The sequence below is a fragment of the Sander vitreus genome, chromosome 6 (genome assembly GCF_031162955.1).
Source record: "Sander vitreus isolate 19-12246 chromosome 6, sanVit1, whole genome shotgun sequence".
NCBI classification, from domain to species: domain Eukaryota; kingdom Metazoa; phylum Chordata; class Actinopteri; order Perciformes; family Percidae; genus Sander; species Sander vitreus.
In genome coordinates, this window is record NC_135860.1 from 13,429,733 (window position 1) to 13,439,659 (window position 9,927).

The 9,927-nt window shown below is 39.0% G+C and overlaps 2 protein-coding genes across 3 annotated transcripts in view; one reads left to right on the top strand and one right to left on the bottom strand.

The window, feature by feature from the left end:
* The first annotated feature begins 107 nt into the window (after positions 1-107).
* Positions 108-6,639, top strand: prpf31 (PRP31 pre-mRNA processing factor 31 homolog (yeast)). Its single transcript, XM_078252789.1, has 14 exons — positions 108-262; positions 1,305-1,520; positions 1,616-1,676; positions 1,830-1,913; positions 2,018-2,115; positions 2,536-2,642; positions 3,203-3,372; positions 3,522-3,679; positions 3,782-3,871; positions 4,235-4,362; positions 4,571-4,643; positions 5,963-6,091; positions 6,191-6,289; positions 6,375-6,639. Exons 2-14 carry the CDS (start codon positions 1,305-1,307, stop codon positions 6,486-6,488), a joined length of 1,527 nt encoding a protein of 508 aa, XP_078108915.1. The 5' UTR covers positions 108-262; the 3' UTR covers positions 6,489-6,639.
* Positions 6,640-6,813: 174 nt separating this feature from the next.
* The window catches only part of cnot3a (CCR4-NOT transcription complex, subunit 3a), a 12,473-nt gene continuing 9,359 nt past the window's right edge, over positions 6,814-9,927 (bottom strand). For both annotated transcript variants that reach the window (XM_078252786.1, XM_078252785.1), the window contains exons 16-18: positions 8,974-9,106; positions 8,731-8,856; positions 6,814-8,602 (exon numbers count right to left, since the gene is read on the bottom strand). In XM_078252786.1, the coding sequence (XP_078108912.1) occupies positions 8,504-8,602; positions 8,731-8,856; positions 8,974-9,106 (358 nt within the window). In that variant the 3' untranslated portion in view covers positions 6,814-8,503. The remainder of the gene's footprint in view (positions 8,603-8,730; positions 8,857-8,973; positions 9,107-9,927) is intronic.

Here is a 9,927-nt window from a genome sequence, read left to right on the forward strand (position 1 = left end):
TAATCGTAAAGCGCTCTATTTATAACCAAGAACGTCCATGTATCTCCTACATAGAATACATATTTGTGCAGCGCAATGACTTAATTTCCCAGAAATCAGTTCGAAGGTTGCTACGTATTTAGTCTGCGTCAAACAATTGACCAGTACACCACAGGCTGACGAGGAAAACATCGTATCGTTTACCTAAGACGTGCTTGTGTTGAAGCCTTTATAAGGCATATTTGTTTTGTTTCATTAGTCTACCAGAGTTGGAAGGTTAGAGGTAAGTTTGCAATATTTATTAAGCGTTTAGTAACATGACGGGCTGCGTCTGGCAAACGTTTGCTAACGCTAGCTAGCTAGCTAGCATAAACCCTACGCTACATTCACGATTCAACCACTGAATTTGAATCACAGTGTGTACAAACGTATTTCTCAAATAGCTAACGTGACATATTCAGTTTTCGTCTGCCTCATTATTTATCCTGTTATATTTATTGATGATGTTTGAGAGTGATCAGAGCCGTGGTGGTGATACCCTAAAACCATTAGTGTTAACTCCAGCTACTTCTAAAAACAACTCCCACGTGATTTGCTGAATCCCCTTTGAGGGTTTTGTCTTAGGCTATAACTAACATTATTCGCATTATTGATTCGTATTTGCCTGTTCATAAATAGCAAGAGCACAAAGCGGTGTCTTGATTTGCTTGTTTTATGAATCGTCCAAATTTATAATGGAAAAAAAAAACTTGGAGTTGTGAAGAAACTCCCAGTCAAACTTCCCAATAGTTTTGGCTTGTGACCAACTTAAAACTAATCAATGTGTACTTGTGAGGTTATGGCCTTAGTTGTGAGTAGTACAAAATGAACATTATTTTAACAAAGTCGCTTTGAGATTGATTCATTAGGGGCCTGAAGAAGTATCCAGTATTTTACAAGAATAAAGCAGAAGTTAGAGCGGTCAGGAACATAATCTTTAATCATATTTTTGTCTCTCTAACCGTCTAGTTCTCTAGATTTATTTAAGAATCTGCTTTGCTTCTTTTAAGAAATATTGTATTTAATTTATCCTACAACAGATCAGTAATGTGGATAGTAAAATGTTCGTTTCAATCAGCTATAACAGTAAGAAAAGAACATTCTGACAGATATTAGACGTCTACAGTAGTAGATATTATATTGGAAAGATTTAAACTGTGGTACAATCAGTAACACTCAGGACCCCTGGTGGTCGTTGGGATTCATTTTGGAAACTGAGCTGAGTAGCCTTGGATTATCGAGCCAGTTACCTCTAATGTCCATAAACTCTCTGCTGCTGATTGCAGATGTCTCTGGCGGACGAGCTCCTGGCAGATTTGGAGGAGGCTGGAGATGAGGGAGAGGACGGGTTGTATCCAGAGGAAGAGGAGGGGGATAGTGATGGAGAGGCAACACAGGGAAGGACAGAGGGAGGGCTGGAAGACATCCAAGAGGAGATGGAGGTGGACTACAGTAAAGCTGAGAGTGTTGCGTCCATCGCCAAGCTCCGCAATAGCAAACAGGTGAGTTGTATCATATAAGCGCGTTATACAAACGGATATTAGTAGTAATGCATCTTTTCTGGTCATTCTAACATAATCTTCATTTTTGTCTACAGTTTTCAGAGATTATGGAGAAAATTTCAAAGTATAGTGGAAAGCAGCGCAGGAACTCGGAGGGTGAGTGTGATCCATTTGCATGTTTATGTATGTATGGTACGTATTGTACATGGTTTATGTTTAAAAAGTTCTTCACAGCATTTCATTTCAGTGGAATTTTAACCAAGAATCTGAATAAAGTTGGTGTGATTGTTTTGTTTTTTTTCCTTTTAGTCTCGGGGCCAGTTGAGTCTGACCCAGAATACAGACTGATCGTTGCAGCCAATAACCTCACAGTGGAGATCGACAATGAGCTCAGTGAGTTGGCTGTTCCTGCTTGGTTAAAAAAACAAACTCAAAATGTAAAGGGTTTAATGTTCTGCTCTGTATAACAAAGTTGTGTTTTCCTGCCTGGGTTTCAGATATCATTCACAAGTTTACCCGGGACAAGTACTCCAAGAGGTTCCCAGAGCTCGAGTCTCTGGTGCCAGATTCTCTAGATTATGTTCGCACAGTCAAGGTGAGATGAAAAGGTTTATTCTGCTTCTATACAGAGAACCCATTTCAGAATGAAAGTAAGGTGCCCAGAGTTGCTTTTGCTGCACTATTGATTATTTGTCTTTCGTTGGACAGAAGACAGTTTTTAGTTATCGATGAATGTATGGTTAGTCTGGGACTCCCAAATTATAACCACTTATGTCATGGGAAAGAAGTCTGATTTTTAACAAAACTAAAGAGTTTGTGTTATCACTCATGTTGTAGAAATTACACTGACTGACCTAATGGGTTAATGCTGTAAGTAATAGTTATTTAAAAAAATGAAACTTCAGAATTGCTACTCCCTTGGAAATGATCATATGTTTTTAAGAAAATGTAAAAAGGCATTATTTTTGTCACGTTGTTAAGCGTCCTCCATTCTCCATTTGTGTTTCCTTCTCAGGAATTGGGAAACAATCTAGAGAAGTGCAAGACCAATGAAACTCTGCAGCAAATCCTCACCAATGCCACTATTATGGTTGTCAGTGTCACAGCCTCGACCACACAGGGGTGAGTCAGTCGACCGACATCTGTGGTTTTAACGGTTTGACCGATCCTGTCCATAGGACGGTCACAGTTTAAATGCTTATCATTAAAGCTCCAGTGTGTAACGTGTTTAGTTGCTCATTATCAAAATCTGTGTTGCCCATTCACAAACTATTAATGCAAAGTCCTTTTGCATTAATATTTACCACCACCGTCAATTCCAATGATTCCTTTTTGGCTTGAAATTTAGCCGGTAAGGGACATACAGGACATACTGCTCTGCCTTTCGCGTTTTCGCTGTCGCATGATAAACTCACAGGTGCTGCTGATGCTGCTAATGGGTATCGTAGCTTCCCGGCCCCGGCAAGTTTGAAAAAGGAAACATCTTCTTCTTCTTCACCCAGAAAAAGAAAAAAAGATCTTGAAAAGAGCAAGAGCGTGAAGGCTACCGTAGCTGTAATACGTACTTTGAACTGCGTGGCGCGAGGGAGTTGATTGCGATATATGATCTCAACGCTCAATGGGAGAAATTCCTACACATTGGACCTTTTTTAAGTTGAATTTGTGTATTTTCATGGTTTTAGGACACTGCTAAGTGAGGATGAACTGAAGCAACTGGAGGAGTCATGTGACATGGCTCTGGAGCTGAACCAGTCTAAACACAGGATATATGAATATGTAGAGTCCCGAATGTCATTCATTGCCCCAAATCTGTCCATCATTGTTGGAGCGTCAACAGCAGCCAAGATCATGGGTGAGAGATGCAAAAAGATTAGTTTTAGATTTAAATTGTTTAGATTAATTGACGTGACAATATATTGTCCATGCCATCCATCCCAAATCAATTTTTTGTTGTTGTCACTCTTTGTTTCTCTCTCTCTCTGGTTTCCCCTCTGGCTGCAGGTATTGCTGGCGGCCTCACTAACCTCTCCAAGATGCCCGCCTGTAATCTGATGCTGCTGGGAGCTCAGAGAAGAACCCTGTCCGGCTTCAGCAGTACCTCCCTGCTGCCCCACACCGGCTACATCTACCACTGTGATGTTGTGCAGTCACTACCACCTGTCAGTAAATATATCAACATAAACCTATTGCAGTGTTTTTGTGCATTGAACTCGGCAAGGGGACCTTGTAGCTAACACTTGTCTTCCATGTTGTGTCTTTAGGACCTCAGGAGGAAGGCAGCTCGTCTCGTGTCTGCAAAGTGCACTCTGGCTTCCCGAGTGGACAGTTTCCATGAGAGTTCAGCCGGCAAGGTGACTGTTCATATGGAGCACATACACATTAATGCAGAATTTAAGATGAACTGGGTGGCGCAACAAAATAAACCTGGTACAAAAGGGCTAAATTCTGATATTTTCTTGACGTCTACATTTACTTTATATGGAGGATCAATGTTTTTACAAACGTCTTTTATAATACAATGTAGTCGAACAACAACATAAAAAGTTACAGCCTCAACCATTGCTATATAGTTTAAATGACACCGCCACACTTTCAGTATTTAAAAAAAATGTCTTACAAACATTTCAACATTTATTTTTTGCATGCAGCAATATTAAAGAAAACATCTAGTTAATTTGTAACTCCTGTGTTAATCTTTTGTATTTTATCTGCAGGTCGGCTATGATCTAAAAGAAGAAATAGAAAGGAAGTTTGATAAGTGGCAGGAACCTCCACCAGTGAAGCAGGTCAAACCGCTGCCAGCCCCGCTGGACGGACAGAGGAAGAAGAGAGGAGGAAGGAGGTACTCTACAGGCCACACGTTTTAAAGAAAAAAGTGCAATATGGAGATGCTTACAGTGTTTTATTTCAAATAAAACATTCTGCAACAGCAGCACAGCAAAACAAAGCACACAACAGAGCAGCAAGAAGCTGCGTGCGTGTGTGTGCCTTCTCCATTGCTCTTATATTTATGTGTGTGTACATTTTCCAATGCTCTTATCTTTATGAAGGTATCGAAAGATGAAGGAGCGTCTGGGACTGACTGAGATCAGGAAACATGCTAACAGGATGACCTTCGCAGAGGTAAGTAGATATTGTCTATCAGGCCTCCTCTTTTTCTCATCTCTTGTTTAACTATGCTCCCTGTTCGTTTTACTTCCATTTAATCCAGTGTCGTTCATGTTTTTTTTTTAATGACTTTTACGACCTACTGTACTTTCACATTTTGAGATGTAATGCTATATTATGATTTTCCCCAAACTTTTCTAGAACATTCTGACAATTTTGTTTTTACGACCTACTATGACTTTTTTCCAACTTTTTTTTTTTTTTTAACATACTATACAATGCAATTATGACTTTTTTTTTTTTTTGGACATACTATGACTTTATTAGGACATACTATGACTTTATTACGACATACTATGACTTATTTTGACAATTTTATGCCATACTATACTCTGACTTTTTATGACATTTTTGACATACTATGACTTTTTGACATTTTTACTATACTGTGACTTTACTTCGACATACAATACTATGACTTTCATGACATTTTTTTCGACATACTATATTATGACTTTCGAAATACTATACGGAGACTTTGACTTTTTTTCGACATACTATGACTTTTTCTTGACCTTTACGACAGCCTACTATACTATGACTTTTTTTTTTTTGACATTCTATGCTAAGACTTTTTTACTTTTTTTCGACATACTATGACTTTTTATGACATTTTTACGACATACTATGACTTTTTTTTCCGACTTTTTTTCTACATACTATACTAGGACTTTTTTTGACATAAAAGTTATACTGTGAATTTTTCATGACTTTTTTATGACATACATTTTAGTCACATACTGACTTATTTAGACTTTTTTCGACATACTATACTAAGACTCTTTCTACTTTTTTTCGACATACTATGCTAAGACTTTTTTTTTTTAAACTTTTTTCGACATACAATACTGACTTTTTCATGACATTTTTTACGACATAGCCTACTATACTTTTTTCGACATACTATACTGTGACTTTTTCATGACATTTTTACGACATACATTTTAGTCACATACTTGGAGTTATTTAGACTTTTTTTTTCCGGCATTCTATAAATTTTTTTCGACATACTATGACTTCCATGACATTTTTACGACTTTTTTTTTTGACATACTAAGACTTTTTTACTTTTTTTTTTCGACAAACTATAATGACTTTTTTTACGACGTACTATACTGACTTTTATTTCGACATACTATACATTTCATCAACCTACTATACCGACATTTTTACAACACTATACTAAGATTTATTTTTTACTTTTTTCGACATACTATGTCTTTGGGAGAAGCATAAGCAGTGAGACCATCTTAATTTGTGATGTGGTGTTACAGATTGAAGACGATGCTTATCAGGAGGATCTGGGCTTCAGTCTTGGTCAGCTGGGGAAGAGCGGCAGCGGGCGCGTCAGGCAGGCTCAGGTCAACGAGGCCACCAAAGCCAGGATCTCCAAATCTCTCCAGGTGAACTCATTTATGGCTAATTTTCATTCCACTACTGAGTAATTTTATTTTTGGTTTTCAGTCCATAAAGTCTCTGAATGTTTTTGTTGTGCACAACAGAGGACTTTGCAGAAGCAGAGCATGACATACGGAGGAAAGTCCACAGTCAGAGACCGCTCCTCAGGAACCAGCTCCAGCGTAGCGTTCACTCCCCTTCAGGTAAAAAGTCATCACCATCTTTTTATTGACATATACACTGTGCAGGTTTATATTAGTTAACTAACCATTGTACTCTCATCTGCAGGGGCTGGAGATTGTGAACCCTCAGGCTGCAGAGAAGAAGGTGGCTGAAGCCAACCAGAAATACTTCTCTAACATGGCGGAGTTCCTCAAAGTCAAGAAGGAAGCTAAGATGTGAATACGCACATCACACACCAGCATCCCACACACGGATAGTTGCACTCAACACTGTAAAGTGATAGTATATTTTCAAATTCGTTTGACATTGTGCTTTGTCCTGTATTTTGTTTTTACTTTGATTTTAATAAAACATGTAAGGATGTCACAAAGCGTCCTGTCTTCCTTTTTTAGAGAAGGAAAACATGTAGCCATTTAAATGATGCTCTTAGTAAACTCATATACAAAATCTTAACCCATTAGCTCGAAATTTGTCTTGATACTTGGCAAAATAAATTAATCCCTATTAAATTTAGGAATGACAGGACTTTACACCACACACTGACTTGTAATTTAAAGTATTTATTGAAATTTTACAATCCTGTTTATAACCCCGTTTTATGACATCTCCCATGCAGAACTGTGATGAGAAAAAATTGTAAATACGTCTTGAAATTCACATTTTAGCAATTAATTTACTGACCATCCCTTTCTGAAAACCTTAAAAGCCCCAAAAATAGAATCTATAAAAGGCAAATCTCTCATAACTTTGCTGTATTTTCCTTCTTTTTTTTCCCACATCCTCAATCCAATCCCCCTCCCCCAAAAAGTCTGAAAACTAATCACACACAACATAGAATTTTAACTGCAGTACAGATCTTAAGTTTTCATGGTTGCTTAAATGGAAAAATCTGATTCAGTTTAACACTCCCCATTCAAACTGCCAAGAAAAGGTGGGATCTGTCCCACACCAGATTAAATGTTATTGTTCTTCAGTGGAGCACATGAACAACCACGGCAGAGGAGACATTTACTTATTCGACCCACAAGTGAAATCTACCACCAGAATTTTCCTTTTTCTGTGTTTTCACTCTACATGTAAACAGTTTCAGTGCACCTTCACGGTATAGGGTTTCACTCAAATGATCAGGTGGTAAAATGAACACAGTGGATTTAAAGATGAAGTGACATCAACAGAATGGAATAAAATGTTAACTTAAGGTAGAAAGTTGACTCAAACCAAATACAGATTTATCTAATATTTGTGTATTGTGAGGTGATTTGGGTACGGGACGGGTACATTCACTACGCTTACCGTGCCCTTTGGCATTAAGGATGATGAGAATTCCTCAATGGTGTACAAATCATACATTAGAAGAAGTAGATAAATGTCTCAAACCCTATTCTTTTTTTTTTTTTTTTACAAGATTTATTTTACAAGTTTATTAATTTGTCACAAACATGAATGCGCCATAATAATGCATTTTCTTTGACAGGTTAACTTAAAAACATTTTATTTGTAAAGAGAGGGAGTCGGAGACCAGTTCAATTGCATAGCAATTTAATCCATGTCCAATTAGGACTCTTTCCCTGTCACAGGGAGAGGCCCTGTGGTCACTCTCAATCAGCGTTTTACTCGACCAAGACAATATCAATAAAACTATTGATAACCGCTCACTATTTCTAATAGTGACCATATTCAACGGGCATAGTAGGTTCTTAAAAGAAGCCAGTCCTACACACCATGACTAAATGTCCACTGTACCTCCCCATTCTAAACCACCAAATTACAGTAAATACAAGATGGGCAGTTTACTTAACAATCAAATCCAAGGTTTGTTTTGTGTCAAGTCAAAGGCTTCCAGGCTCATGTTGGGTAGGTGGTACAGAGAATTATGTTGAAACAGAAAAAGAAAACAAAACATGAGAAACATGCATGGGGTAGGCTTTCCTAATGCCACATACTGAGTGTGCACACAGACAGGCACAAACGCAGATCTCTAGTGAGAACCCTCTCAGCCCGTGCAGCGTGATGCATTTGATCAGGCCCACAGGGCATTTTTTTGTCAAAAGCAAAAAGCTACAGGAGGAGCGAGGGACTTCACGTTGAGATGCAGCCTATACAGACACCAGTCTCCATTTTTAGGAGTGTTTCTACTACACATCACAATCTCTATCCACAGTTTGAAGTTCAGTCTCGGAATGTCAACAGCAGCACGTTTTGTCTCTCTCTGTCCTTTCAATTCCCTGTGTCCGTCACTGCAGATCTCGGTCTTCAAGGTACCTGTACTCAAAGGTGAACCCCTCCTTCTTCCTCTGGCCCCATTTCTCATAGTCAAAGTAAATGTAAGTGCCCTGGAGGAACAGCAGAGCGGAAAGAGCAGTCATTCAAAAACTGACACCACAACAACAAACGACAATCAATTGGTCCACATACTACTTTCTAACTTCAAGAGAAAACGTGAACTGTGGTGAGTCTGCACCTGTTCAAACTCATCAGTGATAGTCTTGGGCTCCTCATGTCTCTGGAACCACATCATGTACTTGGTGTGAAACCTCCAAGATTGTTTTTTCAGAGCCTTGGCAGACAGATACTGAGCCTTGGTGCCCTGAGAGAGGGGGAAGTCAAATACACCAAGCTTACAAGCAAGCCTGTAATACATCATTGGGAGAAGAACAGAGAGGTTGTCAACGAACAAACATCAGTTGGTGGTTGAGTATTTTACCTCTAGGTAGTAGAAGATGAAAAAGAGAGTTTCTGTGGATAGTCTCTGGTAAAACTCTATGGAGTCAGAGTGGTGCGGCGGTATCTGATGATGGAACGGCAATGTGGGACATGGATTCCTCATCAGGTATTGCCTTTAAGACAGACGCAAAGACAGTTTTAAATCCATAGGAAAAACAAGTGACTAAGGCTCCCCACAAATACTTCAAGGGGTACAATTTTGAAGAATACCAGCCCCCACGATCCCAACCAACTGGTTATTAGGGCTGCACGATATGAGGAAAATATGCAATATGCCATAAAGTTGTTGAATATCGCGATAATGATTACTTGCGATAAACATATTAAAATGTACTCAGTTCTGCCTTTCTGCTGCTTTCAGTATTCTGCTAAAATACAACAAATTGCTTGTTGAATTTAAAACAAATGAAAGGAAAGCGTAGCTGAGCTCCGATTAGCGGTTAGCTGCAGTCAGCTCCGTTATAAAGATATGGAGCGGAGACTGCCGCGGACCGGGGTAACAAAGAGATTCTGATAAGTGATGTTCGGGGAGCTTTCACAGCGGCGTGGCCGCTGTGTTTCTATGGTTTTATTAGTACAGTTCATCCCACGGCAAGACCACCAGCAGCATGCTACTACTACCGATAGCCTCTGAGCCTGAAGTGCAGCGTTGACGCTGTCATGCGTGGGACTTCACGAGGGGGAAGGGCTGGAGGCAGCTGGTCTGTGTGTGCTGTAAAAAAAATACACTGTTGATTGGGAAAATAAATGTAATTCGGATTTTATCTACCTGGGTGGGGCGCCCAAGTAGAACTTATGTATGGGAAACACTGGTATAGTAGGTTGTAAAAAATGTCATAAAAAGTCATAGTATAGCATGTCATAAACAATGTTCTAAAAAGTCGTATGTCATAAAAAAAGTCATAGAAAGTCATGGCATAGAATGTCGTAAAAA

Excerpts from the sequence above, each read along its gene's own strand:
- prpf31 (XM_078252789.1), top strand. The coding sequence starts at position 1,305 with ATGTCTCTGGCGGACGAGCTCCTGGCAGATTTGGAGGAGGCTGGAGAT. Across the intron at positions 1,677-1,829 it reads GCAGCGCAGGAACTCGGAGG|TCTCGGGGCCAGTTGAGTCT; the intron begins GTGAGTGTGATC and ends TTTTCCTTTTAG. Across the intron at positions 2,116-2,535 it reads ATTATGTTCGCACAGTCAAG|GAATTGGGAAACAATCTAGA; the intron begins GTGAGATGAAAA and ends TTTCCTTCTCAG.